Source organism: Bubalus kerabau, chromosome 23 (genome assembly GCF_029407905.1).
Source record: "Bubalus kerabau isolate K-KA32 ecotype Philippines breed swamp buffalo chromosome 23, PCC_UOA_SB_1v2, whole genome shotgun sequence".
Lineage (NCBI taxonomy): Eukaryota > Metazoa > Chordata > Mammalia > Artiodactyla > Bovidae > Bubalus > Bubalus kerabau.
Window position 1 is genome coordinate 23,535,490 of NC_073646.1, and position 26,679 is coordinate 23,562,168.

The window sequence follows — 26,679 nt, forward strand, 5'->3', positions numbered from 1 at the left end:
TAGGCAGATCTCCTGGAAAGCGGCCAAGAGCAGATGCTTGGCAATCTCCAGGAGGTGCGGCTCGGCCTGACTCACAAGGATGCCATCTTCTCTTCAGTCTGGAACTGGGGGAGACCTTGTCCGATGTGAGGCGTCTAAGGGCGGGGTATAGGCATTCCATTCAATTCAAACAACAATAACTGACTCTGCCAGCTCCAGATGTGAAAGAAAGACTTAGAAGGACAACACTTGCTCTCATCCTGGTGGGAATCTACAGACGTGGGGAAGCCTTCCCAAGGGAAGTTACATGTGAGAACGATGCTGAGAAAATATAGAGAAAGAGGAATTGGCATTCCAGATAGATGGACAGAACATGCAAGTTTGACTTGTTAGGGAAACAGGGTGTATTTCAGCATGCCTAGGGGACTGGGAGCATGAAGTGAGTAAAGGAAATGAAATCAAGTGGCAGACAAACTGTGAAGCACCTGGCATAGAGCTCTAACTTATTTGGACATTATCTGAGGGGCTCTTGAGAGTCCCTTGGACAGAAGGAGATCAAACTAGTCAATCCTCAAGGAATACTCATTGGGAGGACTGATGCTGAAGCTGAAGCATCAATACTTTGGCCACCTGATGCAAAGAGCTGACTCATTGGAAAAGACCTTGATGTTGGGAAAGATTGAGGGCAGGAGGAGAAGTGGGCAACAGAGGATGAGATGGTTTGATGGCATCACTGACTCAATGGACATGAGTTTGAGTAAACTCCAGAAGATAGTGAAGAACAGGGAAGCCTGGTGTGCTGCAGTTCGTGGGGTTGCAAAGAGTCGGACAGAACTTAGCAATTGAACAACAATCTTGGGGCAGGTAGGGAGCCACTGAAGAATTTTGATGAGGAGGAGAGGATGAGATGATCATGACAGTATTTGATAAGGCTGCAGTGTTGAGGATGAAGTGTAAGCAGATCAAGAAGAGAAGCAGGAAGACCACTGAGGAACCTGTATTAGCCTAGTGAAGGGATCTCAAACATAATCACCCATAGGGTTCCCATTTGAGACCCTTGATCTGGGAAGAGATGGGTGAAGAAAGGATAACATATGATGTTTCTGTGTTTCTCAGAATCAAGGCTAGGGCCTGAACCTGGGGAAATTGTGCTAAAATGTCCATTCTTTCATACACCCATCAACTTCTCTCCAGGTGGACATGTATGCAGGCGCCATCTTCATTCAGCAGTCTTTGCATGTAAATCTCTACTTGGCCATAGTCGGGTTGCTGGCTGTCACAGCTCTATACACCATTGCAGGTACGACTGGACAAGGGGTGCTGCTGGGAGAGGTGGTGGGCAGGGGCTGTGGTCCATCTGTTCCAGTATGCTAAGACCTTGTCTTTATGAACTCTTAATCTGTTACCCTGGAAGATATGATTTCTCTTGGCCATTGTCCAAAGGAAAAAGATTGTCTGATGGAAGGGAGGATTTCAAAGTTTACCATACCTGCATAAAGCTATTTTCCATTTATTTCTTTAAGAACTTTTCCTTAGAACCTACTAAATGCTGAGCAGGTGTATTCATAAGCACAGTGCACAGCTGGATCACAAACCACTGCAATTTTGGAGCCTGAGGCTCGTCTTTTCCCCCAAGACTTGCATCCCAGAAGAGTGGCTGGTGGGGATCAGGGGGCCTTGATATGTATCTGCTTTTTCTTTTTTATAATATTTATTTATCTGACTGTGCTTGGTCTTTGCTGTTGCACAGGGGTTTTCTCTAGTTGTGGTTACTCTCCAGTTTCGGTGCGTGGGCTTCTCATTGTGGTGGCTTCTCTCGTTGTGGAGAAAAGGCTCTAGGGTGAGAGGGCTTCAGTAAGCTGTGGCACACGGGCTTAGTTGCTCTGCAGCATGTGGGATCTTCCTGGACCAGGGATCGAACCCATGTTCTCTGCGCTGGCAGGCAGATTCTTATCCACTGGGCCACCAGGGAAGTCCTGGACTGGGCTTCTTAAAGAAGTATAGTAGTCTTAGGACAACACAAGAACAAGAGCAGGGGCTGCAGGGGCCCCTTGAGGCCCAGGCTTGAAGCTCCATAATATCCCCCTCCACCATATCTATTGGTTAAAGCAAGCCATTTGGCCAAGCCAATTTAAGAGGAAGAGAAATCAACTTCACCTCAATATGAAAGGAGCAGCAAAGCTACATGACAAAATGGGCAGGCACATGAGAAATGGATACTGTTGTGGCCATCTTTGCAAAGAGTCAACACTAAGACCTCTGTCCCATCAGGTCCTGAATTTCAAAGTTTCCTCTGCCACCACCCAGAATAACTCCTCTCCATCAGAGTACCTGACTGTCACCTCTGTGCTCATCTTCCCTCTAGGTGGCCTGGCAGCTGTGATCTACACGGATGCTCTACAGACTCTGATCATGCTTATAGGAGCGCTCATCCTGATGGGCTACAGTAAGTGGGGTCCCAAGGTCATTTGGGTGGATGACAGCACCTCTCTCAAGAAGGGACATCTGCTTTCTTCACAGTTTCAAACCCAGCTGGGGATTCCTGCTTGAGGCATTTGTTATTTTAGCTGGAAGAGAACTGTGCTGATCATGGAAATTTAACTGTTTCTTAAGGAAAAATTAATAGAACTTCTTATACTGGTGTGGATAAATAACTAAATAACAAAGTAAAAGGAAGTAAAGGAATCGTTCTTCCTTACAGGAAAATTCCAATTAATAAATGCAGGTGGGGTGAGGGAAATAGAATAACACCATTAGAACACCATAGTAATAACCGCTACAGGCAAAAGCCAACGATAAATGCTGAAGTTAGCAAGTGAAAGTTTATGAAGAAATAGCGTATTTGCTTGGTCTCGAAGCATCACATCCAAAATATTTGTTAATTACAAGGGGACATACATCCACTTTACAGTGGAGAAGCATGGCACCACTGTACAAAATGATCAAGATATAGTAACTGATAACACAATAATCAGATGTACCCATATGTAGCTCCTGATATGGTCACTGAGGACACAACCACCTCTGTGCCATTCTTGCTGAAATATACACCCTCAACTTCATCGTTTATAAACATCAGACAAATTGAGGAACATTTTACAAACTACAATGATCAGTATTCTTCAAAAGCATCAGGGGCATGAAAAATAAAGACAGACTGAGGAACTACAAAGAGAGGAGGAAAATAAAGGGACACAACAAATAAACACAGTGTAGGATCCTGAACTAAACTTCCAGAAGAGTAAAAGAACATGAGCGGTGCGATCGGAACAGCTTCTATTGTGATTAATAGTAATGCACCCATGTTAATTTCTTAGTTTCCGTAATACTAGGAGAAGGGTGTATGGAAACTCTCTGTGCTACTTATACAACTCTTCTGTATAATTATCTCAAAATTAAAAGTTCAAAAATTAATAAGTATTAAAACCCTTGTGATCCGGATGTGCTATCATTTAATGCTCACAGCAACCCAATGGTATTGGTATTACTGTTGTTCCCTTTGTTGGATGAGAAAATTAGGGCACCAGCTGTCAGAAAAGCTGCCCAATGTCACAAAGCTAGAATTCAAAGCCAGGATTCAAGCCCCAGTCAGACTGACCTCTGATCTCACCCTCTTCCTTCCCTATCACACTGGCTGGTGATAAGAGTAGGGAGATAATGTGGGTAATAACTTTATTGGGAAGAGCCTAGGAGCAGGAGTCAAAGAGTGTAGGCAAGAATTTTTACCTTAACTTTGTGTCTTTCTGCACAGTTATGCAGAATGTTGTGCATGTGTTACTTTTACCTTTCAAACAAAATTTTTTAAAAATCATGGAATAATAAATTAGTTTCACACACACACACAAAAACAGCAATAAGACTTGCTTATTATAAACTGTAACAGGAAATGTTATGGACCTTTATGAAGAAGAAAAACTTCACTGGTTTATATAAAGAAGAAAACAAATGAGTAATAAATATATAAAAACACATGTTCAGCCTCACTAGATAAATGTTGAATGTGGTTGCTATCACAACATTTTGAACCTTACAGGGCCACATAAGTGACTCATAACACTCTCGGGTTTTGGAGGCAAAAGAGCCAAAAGATAGACCTTCACATGGTTTGCTATTTAGCCAACTTCCTGATCTTTCTTCCTAAATATGGGGTCTCAATGAGGAAGTTCCACTACTTAATTCATTATGATCAGTCAGGAGAGAGATTACCGATCTACCTTCGGCAACCTTCCTCATTCTACTATATCTAGCAGACTTTCTCCTAAGGTATCTGCAGGTTTTTAAATGTGGAAAATTGATTGACAATATCTGCATGGTTTTCTTTCTTCCTTTTTTTTAATCATAAAGCTTATTTTATTTTTTAGAATTAATCTTTATTGGAATATAGTTGATTTACTATGCTGTGTGAGTTTCTGCTGTATAGCAAAATCAATCAGTCATATATATATATATAATATATATGTATATCCACTCTTTTTAAGACTCGTTTCCCATGTAAATTATTACAGAATATTTAGGAGAGTTGCCTGTGCTATGCAGTAGGTTCTTTTTAGTGATCTATTTAATATATAGTAATTTGTGTATGTCAATTCGAATCCCCTTGTTTATCATGGTTTTATTTCTGTGCCTTTAAAAATTTATTTATTTATTTATTGGTTGTGCTGGGTCTTCATTGCTGTGTGGGCTTTTCTGTAGTTCCAGTGAGGGGGGCTACTTTCTAATTGTGGTATGCTGGCTTCTCATTGCAGTGGTTTCTCTTGTTGCTGAGCACAGGCCCTAGGGTGCACAGGCTTCAGCAGTTGTGGTGTGAGGGCTCAGTAGTTGTGGTTTCTGGGCTCTAGAGCACAGCCTAAATAGTTGTAGTGAAAGGGCTTAGTTGCCCTGTGGCATGTGGAATCTTTCCAGACCAGGAATCTAACTCATGTCTCCTGCATTGGCAGGTGAATTCTTTACCACTGGGTCACCAGGAAGGTCCTGTTTTTGTGCTCTGAATTCTGTTCCATTGGTCTACAGGACTGCTTTTTCCTAATATCATACTGTTTTGCTTCCAGCTTTGATCTTTCTCAAGGTTGCTTTGGCTATTCAGGATCTTTTGTGGTTCCATGTAAATGCTAGGATTGTTTTTTTTTTTTTTTCTTTTCTTTTCTTTCTTCTATTTCTGTGAAAAATGCCATTGAAATTTAGATAGGGATTTCATTGCATCTGTGGATCACATTGAGTAGTATGGACATTTTAACAATCTTGATCTTCCAGTCCATTTAACATGGAATATCTGTCCACTTATTTGGGTCTTCTTCAATTTCTTTTATCACTCTTATTTATTGTTTTCAGTGTACAGATCTTTTCACCTCCTTGATTAAACTGATTGCTATTTTATTCTTTTAGATGCAATTAGAAACAATATTGCTTTCTTTTCATTGAAGTATAGTCAATTTACAGTATTGTATTAGTTTGAGGTGTAAATATATATATGTGTGTATATATATTCAGATTCTTTTCCATTATAGATTATAAATTATTTAATATAGTGCCCTGTGCTATACAGTAAATCTATGTTGTTTATTTCATATGTAGTAATGTGTATGGTACTATTTTCTGAATATCTCTTTCCGATAGTATCTGCTTATGTGTTTAGTTGCTCAGTTGTGTCCAGCTTTTTGCGACCCCATGGACTGTAGCCCACCAGGCTCCTCCCTTCCATGGGCATTTTCCAGGCAAGAACACTGGAGTGGGTGGCCATGCCCTTCTCCAGGGGATGTTCCCAACCCAGGGATCAAACCCAGGTCTCCCACATCGCAGGCGTATTCTTTACTGTCTAAGCCACCACTATGTCTAAGCCTGAATAATATATAGAAACACAATTGATTATTGCATATTGATTTTGTATTCTGCAGCTTTACTAGATTCATTCATTTATTAGTTTTAACTGTTTTTGGTGGAATCTTTAGGATTTTTTATATATAATATATTATCAGCAAACAGGGACAACTTATTTTTAAATATTAGAGATTTTTCTGATATATTTCTGTTATTATTTTTTTGTCTAATTCCATTACAATAATAGAATATATTTTGTATGATGTTATTTCTTATTAATTTATTGAGGTTTGTTTTATGGCCAGAAACATTGCCTATTTTGATGAGCCTTCCAAGAGTACTTGAGAAGAATATGTATTCTGCTATTGTTGGGTGTAGTGCTTTATAAATCTCAATTGGGTCAACTTGGTTGATAGTGTATAAATCTTCTTTATCTGTATAAATATTTTTGTCTTAGTTTTCCATCAACCACTAAAAAGGGGGTATTGAGGTCTCCAACTATAATTGTTGACTTCTTTCTCTTCTTAGGATTGTTATGAGCTCTTGGTGAACTGACCTCCTTATCATTATGTGGTATTCCTGTCTATCCTTGGCTGTATTCTTTGTTCTGGAGTCTAATTTGTCTAATATTAATATAGTCTGTCTAGCTTTCTCTTGACTTGAATGGTATATATTCAAGGTCCAATTACTGATAACTGGACCACAAATAATTATACTTCCCTCCTACTACCACAAAATAATTTTTCAGGGAAAAAAGCATACAAAAATTTATCATCAAAAATATTTTCCCTCCAGTAGCCACTGTTTACCACACTCTTCCACAAAAATAAGCCAGGCTGCAGGTTACATATCATTCTTAGCCAAATGGTAACACCAACCCCTTCTCTTCCATACCAAGAAACAAACAGACAAAAAATACCCAAGAAAAGAAATGAAACAAAAAAGACAAACACAATCTTCCAGAACATAATCCAGTGAGAGCAATGTTATTTGGGGGATAACCTTGAATCCTTTCGATTAATATAACGAAGCAAATTATCTGCAAACTACAGTGCTTTATTATTTTTTACAGACAACTCATGTTTGTGCCAGATGCTGTGCATTTTATATGCAGAATCTCACTTAGTCCTTGCTTCAGTGCTGTGAGGTTGGCACTTTATTATTCCCACTCGCAGATGAAAAACTGAATCTCAGATGGAGAAATGACTTTCTCAAGGCCATAGGTTACTTGGACCACTCTTGAAATACCATAAATTGGGATAGCTGAGAAGAAGTTTAGAGGTGAATGTATATTTCCTTAAGGCAGAGTTTATTAACTTGGGGTTCATGGACAGAAGGTACAGGTTTTGTGAACCTTGGATGGGAAAGAAATCCATCTGTTTTCACAAATCTATCAGTGACATTTAGCATCTTTCAGTTATTAGCATAGGCAGCTCCCCACAGGGATATTAGCAATATCTGTGACTTTGAAACCAAAATATAACCCTGATGTTTTTATCCAAATGTTTTTATAATTGCTGCTGATGTGTTGAAACACTGTCTGTGTCCATGGTTACTTTAAAACTAGATTGTTATTTGACCCACTGTGGAGTCTTTGTATTTAATGGTGCAAATAAATAAATTACTATGTCTTAGTTCTTATGGTTTGATGAGTGCCTTCGATGTATTTGGCTTCCTTTATAATTGATGTATTTTGTATTAAGAGGAAATGGCAACCTACTCCAACATTCTCGTCTGGGAAATCCCATAGACAGAGGTGCCTGGCGGACTATAGTCCACGGAGTCGCAAGAGTCAGACACAACTTAGCGACTAAGCGACAATTTTGTATTATATATTTAGAAATATTATTCTAAGAAGCAATCCATAGTCACTATCAAAGGCATTAAAAAATGTTTTTTTAAAATAGGAGGCTAAGAAGCTCTAAGTCAATTAACTTTGCTGTGGTTCTAAGTAGGATTTCACCAATCTCCAACCATCCCCTCATGAGCTGCTGTGGATCAATCTGAGTTCCTGGCAAATTTGGGCTTCCTCTCAATTCTAGGTTTCGCTGCAGTTGGTGGGTTGAAAGGCTTGGAGGAGAAATATTTCTTGGCCATGGCTAGCAACCGGAGCAGGAACAGCAGCTGCGGGTTCCCCCGGGAAGATGCCTTCCATATTTTCCGAGACCCAGTGACATCTGATCTCCCGTGGCCCGGGATCCTATTTGGAATGTCCATCCCGTCTCTCTGGTATTGGTGCACGGATCAGGTACAGGGCAGCAGGCTGAGCCCCTGGAATGCTTCCTTGGGTTGTCTAGAAGCTGGGTTTTTGTCCTTCCCCTATCTGTTCTCTTATTTCTCTACTGCTCTACACCTTATCTGGTTATTCTTGCTCATATGGCAAATCTGAAGCTGCTGCTTTTTGCAAAGGGAAAACTTGATACATCCTGCTGAATGTCTGGAAAGACCCAGTAAGCAAAAGCGATGATATATTTTAAATGGAGGTTTTAGCTGACATTGGTATTATTTGCTCCACAAATACTGTACCAGCTGCTTGGAAGTCACAGGTAAACAAGGACACTCGGTCCTTGTAGAACTCACTTTCTTCTGACAGAAGTAGACGGCAGTAAATAAATAAATGGAACATTACAAGGTGATAACTGGCATTAAAAAAAAAAAAAAAGGAAGTTGAGAGTGTGAGAATGACATTTTAAAATACGATGGTCAGGAGAATCATGGTTGAGAAGTGACCTTTGGGCAAAGGAGGAGAGCACGTGGGTTCTGGTGATTGTCAAGGAAGAGAGTTTGGGGCAGAGGGACCCACCAAAGCCAATCCCTTAAAGCAAATATATAACTGGTGTAAAAAAAAGAAATTAGAAAGCAAAAGACACTGCTGTGGGTAAAATAAGCCTTTTGTGTTGAAAGGTGGGGTGGGGATAGAATCCGTATTTGCATTTGCTTGTATTTGCTGAAGAGCTTCCCAGGTGGTGCTAGTGGTAAAGAACCCACCTGCCAACGCAGGAGACATAAGAGACGCTGGTTCGATCCCTGGGTTGGGAAGATCCCCTGGAGGAGGAGATGGCAGCCCCACTAGTATTCATGCCTGGAGAATTCCATGGACAGAGGAGCCTGGTGGGCTGCAGTCCATAGGGTTGCAAAGAGCCAGACACAACTGAGCGACTGAAAGAGCACAGGCGCAGAGGTGAATGTGCTGAAGGAAACTCCAGATGGATTACCTAAAACTGAGGGCGATTACTTCCCGGGGTAGGTGTGCCAGGAAGGACGGGAGCCATTTCACTGCACACCGGTTTATACTTTCTCAGATTTCAAGCCCGTGAATATGTCATCTGTTGAAATCGGTTTTTCCATTACATTAAAGATCAGCAATCTGTGTGCCATTTTGGAAGCTGTATTTCATATTCAGAGCTGATGAGACTTTAACCAAAATAATGATCATGGAGCTGGGCCACTGAATTGGTGCAGGAGGCACTGCAGAGAGTGAACCTCGGTCACCCCATGGGTGAGAACGCCTCTGAGTGAAGAGCTAAAACCCAAGCCAGAGATGGGTACAATGTTGCCCCTTTAGAAAATCACTCTCCCCTCTTGACCCCCTCCCCTGATCTTTTCCTTAGCAAATATTGGCTGGAGAGTTCAGCCAATAGTCAGCCCATCTGAACTGGGCAGGAGACAGTTCAGATGCAGGCTAAGAGCCTGGGCTTTCTAAACCTTAACAGGCTTGGACTCAAGTTCAGGTGGCATAACTTTGTTTAATATCTTCAGCCTCTGTTTTCTCATTAGTGGGATTACTGATAATTGTAAAAGAGAGAAGCACTGGGAATTTGCTTATAGTCCTTTCTGTTGCAGGGGCATTTAATAAACTGTTAAAATCATTTACATTTTTGCTATGGTTTTATGCTACTGCTCTTGACACAGGTCACCAGCTTATATTTATTAATCAATACGAATATTTCCTTGAGATGCCTCACCCCCTTACTAGCTGGGATTTCAGTGTACATCCCTTGAAGCCCACCTTCGACCCACCTCGTATTGTTCAAGAGCCTGGGGACTTAATCCAGGATGACTCGATCATCTTCCGGATGCCAGGGAGGGCTAGAGGGCCCAGAAAATCAAGCCTTCTTTGGATCCCACAGCTCTTGGTCTTGTTGCTGCTGAGCTGGATTCTGTGGCCCCCAAAGGCTGTGTTATGTGTTAGTTCCTTGCGCTGGTGCTGCCCTAGGAGAAGCACATGTTTGGTCAGCTCTGTGTGTAGCTCACTTTAGAGCAGAAGAAAGGCAAAGTGGCATGCATGGTGCACTGATTGAGAGCGTGTTTTAGATCTTTCTGTGCAGAGACAGAAGGGCAAATCACAATCCATAATGACACTTAAACATTTATTGATAACTGTGCCATTTACCAGTAATTGATTGAAGCATTTCCTATGTATTAGCTCATTCATGTTCATAACATTTCTATGAGCTCTGCTCCATTACTTGGGTCTGGGGGTTGTCATACAGAGCCACACACTCTTCACAGGGCTTGTGGGGTTTTGAGCAGCACAACTCTCTTAAAACTTACTCAGCTGCCTCTTAAATTCCCCTCTGGAGGCTCCACTTCATGGGAATAAAAACCAACATTCTTTCAGTCACAGCTTTGAACCTGCCATCACAAGGGCTAGGTTTTCCAAAGCTATAAACCCTCCTATCTGCTTCCAGATGGACTGACAAGGATTGAAGCTCAAATGCCTAATTTGGCACTTTTGAGCAACTGTGTTCACTTGCTCTGTCGTGTCCAACTCTTTGTGACCCCAGGGACCATAGCCCACCAGGCTCCTCTGTCCATGGAATTCTCCAGGTAAGAATACTGGAGTGGGTTGCCATTTCCTTCTCCAGGGGATCTTCCCAATCCAGGGATCGAACCTGAGTCTCCTGTGCCTCCTACATTGCAGGCGGATTCTTATCACTGAGCTACTGGGGATGCCCCTTCGGCATCTTAATGAAGCCATTAAAAAAAAGTATCCTATAGATGCTATATTGTTACATGTAACTACCACATTCTTAAGTATTCTAGAAAGCCCAATGGGTGTATGTTTGGAGTTATGAGAAACGACAGGTAACAGTTAAATCAGCTTCTAGACAAAGACAGCTAAGTCCCCAGCTTGGGATAGAGGGAGCCTCACTGTTCCCCTACCTCTCCTCAAATAAGCTGATTCCATGTTTTAGACTCATTCATTGACAGCATCCAAACAAATAATAATAATCTACGCAGTTGAGGGAACACTTGTTTGCAAGTCACAGGAAAAAAAAAAACCACATCAAATTTAAACCAGCTTAGGAAAAGGGTGGGGAATTTATTACCTCATGGATTACGAACTGCAGGAAGGTGTACTAGCCTTCAGAAACTCCTGGAACTTACTCTGGTATCCTTCTCCATGGTCTTTATTTCTTACCTGCGGACTTCATTGTTTCTCATTGAGGTCCAGTGGTAAAGAATCCGCCTGCCCATGCAGGAGACATGGGTTTGATCCCTGGGTTGGAAAGCTCCCCTAAAGAAAAGAATGGCAATCCACTCCAGTGTTCTTGTCTGGGAAATCTCATGGACAGAGGAGCCTGGTGAGCTACAGTCCATAGGATCACAAAGAGTCAGACATGACTTAGCGACTAAACAACAATTCACCAAGGTCTCTGCAACTTCTCCAGAGGCTTCAAGACCCCAAACCTCAGGAAATAGTAGAGAAAATTCTGAGCTCATGTAGATGCAATCTGAAGGCTGGAGCAGGGACCCATCTTTCCACTCAAAAAACACTCGATAGCATGTCATTCCCTTTGAATGGATAAATCTTTTTTTGCTATTCAAAATTTGGGTATATTGCAAAATCATCACCAAAATAAATGTAGTTATTTTTCATCACCATACATAGTTACACTATTTCTCTTATGATGAGACCTTTTTTAGTGTAATGAGAACTTTTAAGAACATCTCTTAGCAACTTAAAGATAGGCGACCCAGTATTAACTATAGTCACCATGCAGTACATTACATCCCTAGGACTTCTTTTATAACTAAAATTTGTGCTTTTTGACCCCCTTCACCCATTTTTCCCACCCCCACCCTTTGTCTCTGGCAACTACCAATCTGTTCTAAAGGGATAAATCTTGATAAGACCTACCTTATGCCTCCCATCAGAGAGAAGGGGGTCAGGCTAAGACCTAGGTGTACCAGTATGCAGTAACTATAAGCCCAGATACACCAATCCTGTTGGTGGAAATATCTCAGAACCTCTCTTTCTCTTCTATCCTCCTTCCAGTTCTTGCTTTCTCTGCCTTGGTGTAGCTCCTGCGGCTGGACCACTGGGCCACAGGGATTGAAAATAAAAGAGATGCTTCTTTGGAGAAGCCAGATCCACTAGGCTCCTGAGTCTATATGCCTACCAAGAAGCCACGCACATCTAATTTGCTTTAAGAGAAAGTCATCTCAACTTCCAACCACCCCACTGTTTTCCAGGTGATTGTTCAGCGGACTCTGGCTGCCAAGAACCTGTCCCACGCCAAAGGGGGCTCTCTGATGGCTGCATATCTGAAGGTGCTACCCCTTTTCATCATGGTGTTCCCGGGTATGGTCAGCCGTGTCCTCTTTCCAGGTAAGAAGACAGCTGGGAGGAGAGATTTTCTGTGAGTCTCAGACCCAGTAGAGTGTTCTAAACATATTACCGACTGCCCCATGAGAGTGAGACTGGTGTCCCTTCCTTGTGATTCCACTGAGGCATCTCCATTCCAGTATCTACTGACTCTGTGCTGTTTCCCAATATTGGTTCAATGGGCATGTCCTATAGATGTCCCAGGCCTAACAGAGTGGAGACCTATCCAGGGCTTTGCCTCAACTATATATTTTAGTTATTTAGTTGACTGCACCAGGCCTTAGTTGCAAGCACTTGAGAGCTTTGATCTTTGTTGAGGCACGTGAACACTTGGTTGTGGCATGTGGGATCTAGATCCCTTACCAGGGATTGAACCCAGGTCCCTGCATTGGGAGTGTGGAGTCATAGCCACTGGACCACTAGGGAAGTCCCTCAACTATACATATCTATTTTAAAACCACAAACTAGGCTAAATCTTGTTCCAGATGCCAGCTCCCTGAAATCTCACATGAGGGCACCCCTCACACTTCAGTGGTTTGGCAACTTCAGCCCAATGGAACCCTTCAGTTCAGTTCAGTTCAGTCGCTCAGTTGTGTCTGACTCTTTGCGACCCCATGGACTGCAGCACGCCAGGCCTCCCTGTCCATCACGAACTCCCGGAGCTTGCTCAAACTCATGTCCATTGAGTCGGTGATGCCATCCAGCCATCTCATCCTCTGTTGTGCCTTCAATCTTCTCCTCCTGTCTTCAATCTTTCCCAGCATCAGGGTCTTTTCCAATGAGTCGTTTCTTCCCATCAGGTGGCCAAAGTATTGGAATTTCAGCTTCAGCATCAATCCTTCTAATGAATATTCAGAACTGATTTCCTTTAGGATTGACTGGTTCGATCTCCTTGCTGTCCAAGGGACTCTCAAGAGTCTTCTCCAACACCGCAGTTCAAAAGCATCAATTCTTTGGCCCTCAGCTTTCTTTATAGTCCAACTCTCACATCCATATGTGACTACTGGGAAAACCATAGCTCTGACTGGTTGGACCTCTGTTGGCAAAGTAATATCTCTGCTTTTTAATATGCCACAAGGGAAGCATAGAACCCTTGGTGGGGTACTTTTCTTAACAAAACTAGTGTATCAAACCTCTAAAGTATTTTCCTTATCTATAAAAAAACTTGGTAGAGGAATGAAGTTTTCAGCATGGGGATTAAACAGGCCTAGGAGTGGAAAATGTTATTGGGAGTCATTGTGATGTCAGGAACTGGTGATCTCTATACCTGTACCTGCAGACAGGTGCATCTGCTTCCAAAACCTGACTCTTAATCAGGCTACTGTCTCTCTCAGGAAATCACATCTTAAGCTTTGGATCTATATCTGGAAGATCAATAACAAGACCCTGATCCTCACTCATAGCAGTCAGCCAATCAGTGATGATTATTAAATGAAACATAATGCCACATTCCATGACCCTAGGGAGTTGTAACATCTCAGATGAGTCTGGTCCTCATGAAAGAGTAAAAGAAAATAGATATCAAAACACTCTAGCCTATGGTACCAGCAATAAGTGAGAAATGAATTTGAGAGAGTGAGGCAGGGTGGAGATGGTGAGGTGGGCATGGTAGATTTGAAGATCTTGATCAGAGCTTCTCAAAGTGTGGTCCCCAGTCCAGCAGCATCAGAGTTGCCTTGGAACCTGCTAGAAAGGCAAACTTTTCAGACCCCATCCAAGACCTATTGAATCCAGGTCTTTGGGGATGGGGCCCAACAGAAGGTGGAGAATCCCTGGTCTAAAGGGCCAGGGGCCGGGCCAAGCCACTGTTCCTACCCATTTCCACTCTTCTCTCCATCTCAGCTCCAGCAGCTCCCTACTGAATCTTCAGATGGGTCCAGCACTGCCTCAAAGGATGCTCTGATCCTGGGCTCTCATGAGCCTGGACAACATCCTCTTCCACTTAGTCCATCCGAAAAACAATACCCACTCATTAAGGAACACTGGTAGAAACCAAGAAAGAAGCAAAATGACCCTCAAAACAATGAAACCCAAGAGTCTAGAAATGTACCTGTTTACAAAGCCAATCATCTCCACCTAAGCTTTGGAATAAACTAAGGGTTTGAGTCCTAGCCATGATCCTAGCTTTATGATTTGGGGATGTTGTTTAGCCTCTGTGGGTCTCAATTTGCTTGTCTTTAAAATAGGTGTAATAGGGACTTCCCTGGTGGTGCAGTGGTTAAGAATCTGCCTTGCAATGCGGGTTCGATCCCTGGTCGGGGAACTAAGATCCCACATGCCATGGAGCAACTGAGCCCCCCTACCACAATTAGAGTCCATGCACCACAACCCCATGGCACAATGAAGGTGCTACAGGCCACAGTTAAGACCCGGGACAGCCAAATAAATAAATATTTAAAAAATTGGTATAATAGCAATGTTTTCACAGAGTTATGAAAATTACATGAGAAGGTTTATGTGTAGAGTGTTAATTTGCAGCATCTGCATCACAGTACAACTTCTATGAATGCTTGCATTTTGGAAGAAGGAGTTTTGGTGCTGTGTTTGGACTGGACTCTGCTAGAGTCATCCTTTATTTCAAGCATCATCATAGGATCTGACAAGGGAATCCACTCAACGTATGAAACGGTTGATTAATTCACCCAAGACACGTGAGCAGATATTAGTGAATGGTGGGTTAACGATTGCAAGGCTGTCGATTTCATTTATAACTTAAGCTGAGCCAAATAGTTTCCTTGTGACGAGCATATTTTTCAGCCCGAATGAACAAACATAATTTTCTTCCCTAAACATGCATTATAAACTTTGTGTCACATGTTTCATGGTTGAAGCTTGCATTCCTAGAGGGTTAAACAAAAACTTGGTTGTTAAATGAATTATTTCAGAGGGAGTCTTGCTCCTTCTTGGTGTCCCTTAAAGACAGGAGTTTTTGGACACTAAGAGTTTGAACTCACAACATGTGAATGTAAACAAGATCTTTGCCCCACCTGGGAGGCTCCCTACAGCCTTCTGGCCACAGGAATGTAACTATTTTCTAACCTTCTCCAAAGCTTCCTCAGACAAACCATAAACAAGCCAAGAACTTTGACCTCTCAAAAGCATTTTTCTCAAAAAGATTGTTCCTTCTCAATACTTCCTGTCAAATATCATTTATGGTCTGCAATATGAATTTTGTCTAAACTGAATCAGAGTTCTGGAGGCATCTACTTTTGTTCCATAGCAATTGTTATTATTATTATTTTAAAATATATTTATTTATTTATTTGGCTGCGCTGGGTCTTAATTATGGCATCTTCGATCTTTGTTGCAACATGCCAGCTCTTAGCTGTGGGCTGTGGGATCTAGTTCAGCAACCAGGGATTGAACCTGGACCCCTTATTTTGTGAGCATGGAGTCTTAGCCACTGGACCACCAGGGAAATCCCCTGTTATCAGTATTATTAATTGTGGCCACAGCACCGTTTATCACTCATGGATGTAAGTGGAGGGAAGGGTCCCGGCTTTGAGAAGACATAGCTGTGAGTGGAGAAATTTTACAAAGACCAGTTAGTTCTTGGGCTTCCTAATGGATGAAGCGGTCTGGGGTGATTTCCATTTCTTAGGTCTTATACTACCTTAAAAAAGAAAACGAAGAATTGGGATCTCCCTGGCAACCCCATGATTAGGACTCTGTACTTCCACTGCAGGGGACCCAGGTTCTATCCCTGGTCGGGCAACGAAAACCTTGCAAGCTGTGCAGTGTGGCAAAAAGAACAATAAAAAATATTAGAGGGCAGGGAGGGATAAATTAGGGATTTGGGATTAATAGATACACACTACTATAGATAAACACCAAGGACCTACAGGGAACTATAGTCAATATTTTCTAATAATCAATAAAGGAAAGAATCTCAAAAATAACATATGTGTGTGTGTATATATATATATATATATATATAACTGAATCACTTTGCTGTACACCTGAAACATTATAAGCTTCTGTATTATACAACCATACTTCAATAAAAAATTTTAATTAAAGAAAAGAATCAACAGTACTAGGTTTTAAAGTCGTGATGTACTTTAAATGTTCACATTTATTAAACTAATAGTTTTAACCCAGATAAAATTATAAAGACCAGGCATTTAACCTCATCTGGAGATAACATTGCTGCCAGTGAATTTAAGGTTCTTTGTCCCGAAAGATTTCAGAGACAACTCAGAGAGGTTAGGAAGATAAAGTGAGAGTTTATTTAAGCAAAGGGGACAGTGGGCAGACAGGTGAGGAACCGCCGCCCTGGGATTCTTTATCATTGGTGTTGAGGGGCTTCATACAAATGAAGGGGTAGACTATTCCCTGAGGAAGGAGGAGTTTGGAGTTGTATTCCCTGATTTTAACCCCAGTTCCATTTTCCAAAGGGGAGGAGGGGTTTTTGCCCCTATTCAGGTTAAATCAGAAGTGTCATGGCATCAGTGCATGGTGGGTGCTTATCTGTAAGGCCAATTTTATTGTAATAAGAACATACTAAGCAAAAGGTTGCCTTTGGAGGCAGGAGATTCCTGCCTTTCCCCAGCTTTCTTTGTTACCTGAACCCTATCACCTAAAATATGTAGTTTTCTGGTCAGTATGGAGTTTCCTGCTTTCCTTCATCTGCCTCACTGTTTACAAGACATTTACAAGATGTTTACAAGATTTCCTGCCACCTGGCCCCTGCTCCCATTTCCCTGCTCATACCTAGCTACCTGCCTGCTGTAACCCTGTCAAGCACCTGTATTCGAGGCCACTTGTGAATTTGAGGCTTCAACTACACGTTCATCATGAAATTGGTATTGCATCAGAACCTGGGAGGAGATGGGCGTGGGCAGTGATGGAATCCAAGCCCACCCCTAAACTGAGTCTTGCGGGTAGTTGTCACTTGCCATCGGACGTGGGCTGGAAGGCAGTGCCACCCATCAGAATGAGGAAGAAAGACAGAGGGAGGGTCTGGGAGTTGTTTATGGGAGTGACCCCTATTAATAGATCCAGCTGGCAAAAGAGATATGAGGATTTATAAGTGGTCCAGCAGGGGTGAGTGGTGATGTTTTGGCACGGAGACGGTGGTGAGGAGCACAGCTCAGCTCAGATATGAGGAGCTGAGGAAGACAGAAAGTAACAAGAAAGCTCTCATTCAAACACGTGCCAGACCAGTGAAACTACCTACACTCTGGGCCTTCTCTGAAACTTTGGATTGGGAGTTGCGAGACTTGTCTCCATCATGACCTTGCTGGGTGATTATAATCAGGTCCCTTCCCCTCTCTGAAGGTAACACTAATAATGAGATAGCGAGCCTCATCCCAACAAACGTGTATTGAGCAGATAGTCTGCACTGAAATTGTTTAGTGGCCTTTCAGGGGGGCTCCAAAGAGCTCCTGGTACTAGAGTCCTTTATGTCTCAGCACAGAAAGAATTCTGTGAGAAGCAAAGTGATGGATGAGAAGTGATTTCTTAGAATAGAACAGTTGTAAGTCTTACAAGCAGGTGGGCAAGGGGGTGCCATGCCCCGAGAGCTTACTGGGCTACAGTTTCATAATCAAAGGAAAAGTAGGGGGTGGGAGAGGAACTTCTTTGTCTTTCTTCAGTAGGCTTCCAACATCAGCTCCTTCTCCAGGTTGCGCAGGGGACTTTTCTCATCCCTACAGGGTCAAGCTAGGTTCACAGATTATTGTTTTTCATGTGTGCAGAGAGCATGTCTTAGGAATCAGTAACTTACTGAGCTCACTGGGCAGGCTGTGGGTCCCGTGTCACCATCGTTTTATTGTTTGGGGGCAGGTCCCATGCTTCTGTTGCATGGGTTTGTTGCTAAGCCAGCCTTCTTGGTTTTGTGGTTGAGCAAACCTGCTCCCTTGAGTAATCATTAACTTACAAGGCTCCCCTATATATATATTTTTGCATACAGTCCCCTAGTGGGATTAACTATTTAATCGTCTACTTTGTCCCTTTACTCTGTCCCTATCAGTACCACACATTAGTATAATTTTTTTTATCTCTTTCTATCTTGTAAACAAGAGGTCTATGCTTGTATGCTTTGGATGTGTTCATCACGGTAACAGGTAGAGATGAAGAACTAGAGGTGCCAGGAATTCTGGATGGATTTACATTAGAAAATCAGGATGCTGCTTGGGAGAGAAAAGAATTGATACAGAAATGGAGAAAGAGGAGGTGAGAAAACTTCCAAGTGGGTCGAGTTTTTATGAGTCTAAAATGAGGAACAGCTGTTGAACTATATGTGCTATTGGGAAGGAGATGGGGAAAAGAGGAATTTTAAAAATATTTGCCATGTGTCAAATGATGGCGTTCTCCTTTGCACGTCCAATAAACTTAGGTAAAGAGGTGAATTGCTTGTGTCCTTTTTAGGGAGTTAAGGAAGCTGATGTAGACACTGTGCCGAGACTGGTCGTGCGGTGTCAGCTTTATTGAGGTTACAATAAAAGTAGTTGAAATGAACTCAGCACTTCCCATGCCTCCGACTCTGTGCTAAGTGTGTTAACGTGTACCTTCTCAGTCCTCACTGTAATCTTAGGAAGTAAAGTTCCGTTACTGTCCCAGTTTCACAGATACAGCAGCTGAGGTCCAGGATGGTTAAGTGAGAAGGCCATGGTTTATCAAGTCTGTTGTTTAAGTGGCTAAATCATGTCCGACTTATTGCGACCCAATGGACTGTAGCCCGCCAGGCTCCTCTGTTCATGGGGTTTCCCAGTCAAAAATACTGGAGTGGGTTGCCATTTCCTCCTCCAGGGGATCTTCCTGAGCTAGGGATCGATCCCGTGTCTCTTGCATTGGCAGGCAGATTCTTGACCACTTAATCAAGTCCAGGGTCCTTTTTATTTCATTGAGCTCTACACTTCTATGCAGTAGCCCTGTCTCCTGGTGCTGACCGGCGCCGGGCTGTGTTTTGGCCGGGCCTGGGGCTCTGAGGGTCCATCTAGCCATCTCTGGGCTTGTTTCCTCCACAGACGAAGTGGCTTGTGCAGACCCAGAAATCTGCCGGAAGGTCTGTAGCAACCCCGCCGGCTGCTCTGATATCGCGTATCCCAAACTTGTGCTGGAACTCCTGCCTACAGGTAATGATCCATCACCCTTCAGCTGAGTCCCCCCGAGAAAGGAGGACCCTGGCTGGGCTCCCATCCAAGGTGGGGGACAAGATGCGAGGGCCCCCAGCTGAAGCTCAGGCGCTGGCTACGCAGGGGGCTGTACCCCACCCACCTCTGTGTCCTTCCTCTCGGCTCCCAGCCCTGAGTTCTGCCTTGTCAGCATTGAACCTGTCAGGACTGGTTGGCCGCAGACCTGGGCGATGGGGTCAACAGTGAAGGCAGAAAAAAGCCCAAGGCCCATAGAGCTCCCTTCTGCCCCCAGGGCTCCGTGGGCTCATGATGGCCGTAATGGTGGCGGCGCTGACGTCTTCCCTCACCTCCATCTTTAACAGTGCCAGCACCATCTTCACCATGGACCTCTGGAACCATCTCCGGCCTCGGGCATCTGAGAAGGAGCTTATGATTGTGGGCAGGTACGATCTTACTCTGGTGGCTCAGACGGTAAAGCGTCTGCCTGCAATGTGGGAGACCTGGGTTCGATTCCTGGGTCGGGAAGATCCCCTGGAGAAGGCAATGGCAACCCACTCCAGTTACTCCTGCCTGGAAGATCCCATGGATGGAGGAGCCTAGTAGGCTACAGTCCATGGGGTCGCAAAGAGTCGGACATGACTGAGCGACTTCACTTTCTTTCACTTTTCACAGTCTTATTGGATGGGGCCGGGCAAGAGTCTGAAAAGTCAGGATAACCCAGGGAGGAAAAAGCTGAGCCATTCAAAGGGAAAGTCCAAACAGTGACTTCTCCTGGTTGGCTCAGCCCCGCTCTGATGGCCAAGCTGAAGGACACCAGGACCCTGTGGATGAGTAAGGCATTCATTCATTCAAGAGCACTTCCTATCTGCCAGGTGCTGGGCACATAACAGTGAAAAGAAAAGACTCATTTTGCTTTCTTGGAGTTAGAATAAGAAAAGCATAAGTAAACAGGTGATTTTAACCACAATGAGTATTATGACAGATGAGCCAGAACTAGGGCTTCAGAGGAAAGTCTCTAACTTGGGTTGGGATTTGAGGGGTCAATAGGAGATAGCCAGGTAAAAGCAAGGAGGGTGTTCTGGAGGTTTGGGGGAAGGTTTCTCTACCAAGTCTAATGCCAACTCCTGAAGCGTAATGCAGGGAATGAAAATGAGTGAAGTGAGTGGCATGCACATTTTATGCAAAAGGTATGCTAACAAGCATCTCGGGGCTCTGCTTCTCAAGAAGGTGCATTCCTAGGGCTGTCTCAGCCATGGTTGAGGGAAACGTATGACAACAAAAGGCTTCTCTGGTGGCTCAGATGGTGAAGAATCCGCCAGCAATGCAGGAGACCAGGGTTCGATCCCTGGGTTGGAAAGATCCCCTGGAGAAGGAAATGGCAACCTGCTCCAGTATTCTTGCCTGGAGAATTCCATGGACAGAGGGCCCTGGTGGGCTACAGTCCATGGGGTCACAAAGAGTGGAACATGACTGAGCCACTAACTATGACATCAAAAACATATTCTGTTAAAAAAAAGAAAGAGAGCTAAATTAGATCTCATCAAAACCCAAAACTTTTTCAATTCAAAAGAAACTGCAAGGGGACTTGGGTGGTCCAGTGGTTAAGACTCCGAGCCTCCAGTGCAAGGGGCTCAGGTTCCATCTCTGATCAGGGAACTAAGATCCCACATGCTGTGCAGGGTGGCCAAGAAAATAAAAAAGGAAAGAAAGCAAATGAGAAGATGAGCCACAGATTGGGAGAAACTATTTGCAAGCCAAATATTTGACAAAGACCTTGTAATCTAGAACAATCTTCAAAATGAGATTGTAATCTATTTTCTAATCTAATTTTGTGTAATCTAATTCTCACGAAGATAGAAAATGACTTCAAGAGACCACTGTACACCCACTAGTATGGCTATAATTGAACAGCACATAGGGAGGCAGAGAAGTTGGAATTCTTGTGAATTGCAGGTGTTAATATATAATGGTTCAACTGTTCAAAACAGTTTGGCATTTTCTTAAAAAGTTAAATAAAAATTTACCATATGACCTAGCAACTGCATTCCTAGAAATAAAACCATATGTCTGCACAAAGACATGTATACAAGTGTTCATAGCAGCAGTTTTAACAAGAGCCAGAAAGTAGAAGCGATCTAAATGTCCACTTATGGGTGAAGGATAAATAATGTTACACAACGGCATATTCACTCAATGGAATGTTTTCAACAATAGTTACACAATGGCATATCCACTCAACGGAATGTTTTCAACAATAAAAAGGAATGAAATACTGATACATGATATCTGATGAACTTCAAAACATGCTAAATGAAAGAAGCCAGCTGCAAAAGACCATGTATTGTATATATTGTGTGCCATTTATGTGACATGTCCAGAAAAGCAAACCTATAGACACAGAAGCCCCTGTGGGGCTTTCCTGGTGACTCATGGAAAAGAATCTGCCTGAAATGCAGGAGACCTGGGTTTGATTCCTGGGTCAGGAAGATCCCCTGGATGAGGGCATGGCAACCCATTTCAGCATTCTTGCCTGGGAAATCCCAGGGACAGAGGAGCCTGGTGGGTATAGTCCATAGGATCACAAAGAGTCAGACATGACTGAGGGACTAACAATTCCATTTTCTTTCACAGAGATAGAAGCAGATAGAAGTGCTTCTTTAGGTTGGAAACAAGAATAGACTGTAAATGGGCATGAGGGGATGTTTTTGGAGTGATGTATATTCAAAAACTTGATTGTGATGTTGGTTACATGACTATAAATTTACCAAAATTACTTGATTGCATACTCATAATGGGTGAATCTTATGGTATATAAATTCTACCTCCAGAAAGCTATAAAAAAAGAGAAGTATCCAGGGAGGACAAAACTAATGTGGGGGTGTGTGTCTCTCATCCAACCAGGGTGTTTGTGTTGCTTCTGGTGTTGGTCTCCATCCTCTGGATCCCCGTGGTCCAGGCCAGCCAGGGCGGCCAGCTCTTCATCTACATCCAGTCCATCAGCTCCTACCTACAGCCACCTGTGGCTGTGGTCTTCATCATGGGATGTTTCTGGAAGCGGGCCAATGAAAAGGTAGCCCTTCAGTCCATTGGATGGGAGAGGAGGGACTTGGAGAGGGGACAAGTGGATATCAGGTGTCATTGTTGGGGGGGTGGTGATGAGATCTGGGGAGAAAGATCCAGGGAGGATGTTACCTGGCTTTTTGAAAACAAGCAATGAAGCTTCTATTTTGATGCATCTTATCTTTCAAAAGGGAAGCTGAATTAACAGGGAATTATATGTAGTGGATCAATTGTATGTAAAAGATAAGCAGATAAGTAGCTCCCACACTTTTTGAATCACTGACCCGCGCAGTGACTGTCATTCTGGAGAGGGCTTGCTGAGCTTTCCGGAGGCATGTGACTAAGATAGCTTTGCTTTGCTCTGCTTTGCAGGGTGCCTTCTTCGGTCTCGTCTTAGGCCTCCTCCTAGGCTTGGTTCGGCTGATCCTGGACTTCATTTACGTGCAGCCTCGCTGTGACCAGCTGGATGAGCGCCCAGCCGTGGTAAAGGATGTCCACTACCTCTACTTCTCTATGATCCTGTCCTCAGTCACCCTGATCACTGTGTGTGCCGTGAGCTGGTTCACAGAGCCGCCCTCCAAGGAAATGGTACTTTGGGGTTTGACCCTATAGCCATTGAGACCCTTCACTGCTAGCAACAGAAAACCAGGACTGATTTTCAAAAAGCTGTGAAGTCTAGGGTTCGGTCTTTGGAGGAACTTGATTCCAGAAAAGACCATCTGAATCCATTGGTCACCTCTTCTTTTTTTAAAAAAAATTTTATTATTTATTTTGGCTGCACTGGGTCTGTGTTATGGCACATGGTCTTCTCCAGTTGTGGCTTGTGGGCTCCAGGGTGCACAGGTTCAGTAGTTGTGGTGTGAGGGCTTAGTTGCTCCATTGCATGCAGGATCTTAGTTACCTGACCTGTGTCTCCTGCATTGGAAGGTGGACTTTTAACCACTGGACCACCAGGGAAGTCCCTTCTCGCCTCTATTCCTATTCTCCAGCCCCTAATGGGGTCAGCAGCTTCTAGGATATATCCTCTCTTAGTGTCATTAAGCAAAAGCATAAGCATTTAGTCCTAGCATTTCCAGTGAAGCTGCTCATGCCCATTGATGGAATCAGCCCAAAACACATGGTCACCCATGAACCAACCCAGTTGCTGTGGCCAGAGAAATGGATGAGCTGAATGCTGGTCGCTGGGTCCCACATACCCCTGGGCTGGGGTTAAGCTCTTATTAGAATGAGGGAGGGTGAGATCCCCACAAGAGATTTGGGACTTTCAAAGAAAGATGGGGAATGAGTGGGGGAAACGTCCATTGATTCTGAAGAGTGCAGGGAGCTGAAGCTTGTTGGAAGGTGGAGTGGGAGGGAGAGACTGGAAGAGACTTGGACATGAAGGCTGAGCCTGGGGTTGGAAGGAGGTAGGAGAAAGGGATGAACATCACCACCCCACCCCCATCTCCATTCCTCTCTGTTCCATAGGTCAGTCGCTTGACCTGGTTTACTCGCCATGACCCTGTGGTCCAGAAGGAACAGGTGCCATCAGCAACCCCACCGCCTCTTACCCTTTCTCAAAACGGGACACCAGAGGCCAGCAGCACTAACACCCAGTTCGAGATGGTTCAAGAAAACCTGTCCAAAACCCACAGCTGTGAGTTGCCTTTTTCCTAGGTTGCAGTAGGAACCTCAAGAAGCAGTATGTGTTTAAGAGGACATTTTTCTATCATATCACTAGCAAGTAAAGGAGCACACTTGGCATTTTAGCATCTCCTCATTCCCAGGGTCTGGTCTTCCCTCACTCTCTGGCCACTGAAAGGGTTAGGAACTTTCGACAGATGCTTCAGGTGGGCAATGAGAGCCAACGTTTGTTGAGTGCCTGCTAAAACAGTTCATTTGATCCTCGCAAACCCCCACGTGGTAGGCTGGGGTTACTGCTGGCATTCTCTAAATTACTGGTTTTAAACTCTCAGCTTGCGGACATATTTTGGTTTAGGCCACCTACTCTTTTAATGTGAGTTATTTAAAAGTAGGGAGATTTCATAACATTTCAGATTTCCACCTTCTTTTGAACAACTGGAAGATCTGGCAGCATGGAGCCCATATGCCTGCCTGGCAAAAGTTGCCTGGAGGTGGGAAGCAGCTGGTCCTTAGACCTGGGATATACAGTTAGTCAAAGTCCCCAACAGTCCCTTCTGCCTACATGACCCCAAGGCTGTGGTTGTCATTAATCACCCCACATGGCTTTTAAAGGAGTTTCCCTGGTGGCTCAGTGGTAAAGAATCTGCCTGCCAATGCAGGAGACTCAGGTCGATCCCTGGGTCAGGAAGATCCCCTGGAGGAGGAAATGGCTACCCACTCCAGTATTCTTGCCTAGGAAATCCCACGGACAGAGGAACCTGGAGGGCTACAGTCTATGGGGTCGAAAAGAGTGGGACATGACTTGATGACTAAACAATAGCAAATGGCTTAAAAAAAATTGTGGCTATGAACCCATGGCATCCTATAGTGGGAAACACAAGGATAGATGCAGAAGGCCATGTGCTTCAGGAAAACATGAGAGAGAGAATCTTCCTTGGTAGAGATGATGTGTGTAAGAAGCAAATCAGCTCCTCTGACTCCCATAGGCCACCTGCCTGGCTCCTTCCGCAGTTGATTTCACAGCCCCAGCTCTGAGTGGAGACAGAGTTCCCTGCAAGAGTGCCCGTCTCCCTTCAGCCTCTGGCAGGCGGTGCCACACACAGAGAGGGAGTCAGATCAAGCAGGTCCTAAACCCATCTCTGCCTCTGCTGACCCGCTTTGTGCTTCACTCAAGTTAGTCTGAGCCTCTATCTAAGAGGCTGAAATTCATCTGAAATTCTGCACCTAAACATCATGAAAAGTCTGAAAACACCAACCTTTCAGAATTCAAGTCTTCCAAGATTGAGGTATTAACAAATACCTTCCAGAAGAGGAACATAAAATTTTTATCACAGTGTCTGAAACATACTGGGTGAGACTCTCTTCCCTCTTGTCTGGGAGACACAGCTCACCCTTATGACCTTTATCTGTTGTGTTCTTTTTAGGCGACATGACCACAAAGCGGTCCAAAGTGGTGAAAGCCATCTTGTGGCTCTGTGGGGTGGAGAACAAGGGCAAGGAGCAGGCACCCAGCAGAGCGGACCCGATCATAGTTTCCCTGGAAGAAAACCCCTTGGTGAAAACCCTTCTGGACCTCAACCTCATCATTTGCATCAGCTGTGCCATTTTTCTCTGGGGCTACTTTGCTTAACGTGGGGGTGAACCCAGGGGTCCGAGCTCTCATTTGTTATCAATGTTCCGATTTTTTTAATGAAGGAGAAAAAAATAATAAAGCTTTGTTTGTTTACCACTAGGTGTCAAAGCTGTTAATGGGCCATCTTCAACATAATATTTAGCCCTTCTTTTATTTATTTTTATCTATCTATTTATTTATGGCATTGGATCTTAGTTTCAGCAGGTGGGATCTTCATTCCGCCACGCGGGATCTTTCCTTGAGGTGCATGAACTCTCTAGTTTGTGGTTTGCAGGCTCAGTAGTTGTGGCACAGGGTATTAGATGCTCCGTGGCATGTGGGAGCTTAGTTTCCAGGGATTGGATCTGAGTCCCCTGTATTACAAGGTGGATTCGCAACCACTGGACCACTAGGGAAGTCCCTAGCCCTTCTTACAAGGAAATGAAGGTTAGAAGCTGGAAAAAGAGAGAAGAGTAAAGGCTTCCTTGTCTCAAAAGGCAGTCATTTACTCTTTTTGTCCATCAAGTAACATCAACAGCCAAATCCAAAAGGTGAGACAAGCAGAGACTCCCAGCCCTCCAGGAAACACATCTCCTGGGCTGGGTGAACTCTTCCCCACCTCATTTTCCAAGCAGGAGTGCCTTTCACTGTTGATGGCTTTGGGTGAAGAAATAGCTGGTCCCCAAAGGTTTTCTCACTGTGAAGTTTGCACCTCTCTATGATCTCTGGGAAACAGACTTGAGTTGGTGCCCTGGAATCTTGTGCCATAAGAAAATCAGGGGATCGGCTGCACGTCCCAAGTTCTGCCTTAGCTTGGGCCTTTCTGCTTGACTCACCACAATGCTGTTCCCCTAAAACAAGCACCACAGCCGCAAGGATCTAAAATACAAATCCGACAG

At 43.8% G+C, this 26,679-nt stretch overlaps 1 protein-coding gene across 2 annotated transcripts in view; it reads left to right on the forward strand.

Annotated features, from left to right (window-relative positions):
- Positions 1–25,898, forward strand: part of SLC5A11 (solute carrier family 5 member 11) — a 73,776-nt gene extending 47,878 nt beyond the window's left edge. Inside the window, exons 8-17 of one of the 2 annotated variants that reach the window (XM_055561410.1) lie at positions 1,174–1,279; positions 2,345–2,425; positions 7,836–8,041; positions 12,274–12,409; positions 19,378–19,485; positions 19,778–19,928; positions 22,387–22,555; positions 22,918–23,133; positions 24,013–24,181; positions 25,593–25,898. In XM_055561410.1, the coding sequence (XP_055417385.1) occupies positions 1,174–1,279; positions 2,345–2,425; positions 7,836–8,041; positions 12,274–12,409; positions 19,378–19,485; positions 19,778–19,928; positions 22,387–22,555; positions 22,918–23,133; positions 24,013–24,181; positions 25,593–25,798 (1,548 nt within the window). In that variant the 3' untranslated portion in view covers positions 25,799–25,898. The remainder of the gene's footprint in view (positions 1–1,173; positions 1,280–2,344; positions 2,426–7,835; positions 8,042–12,273; positions 12,410–19,377; positions 19,486–19,777; positions 19,929–22,386; positions 22,556–22,917; positions 23,134–24,012; positions 24,182–25,592) is intronic. The other variant, XM_055561411.1, reaches the window with a different exon arrangement.
- The last annotated feature ends 781 nt before the right edge of the window (positions 25,899–26,679 follow it).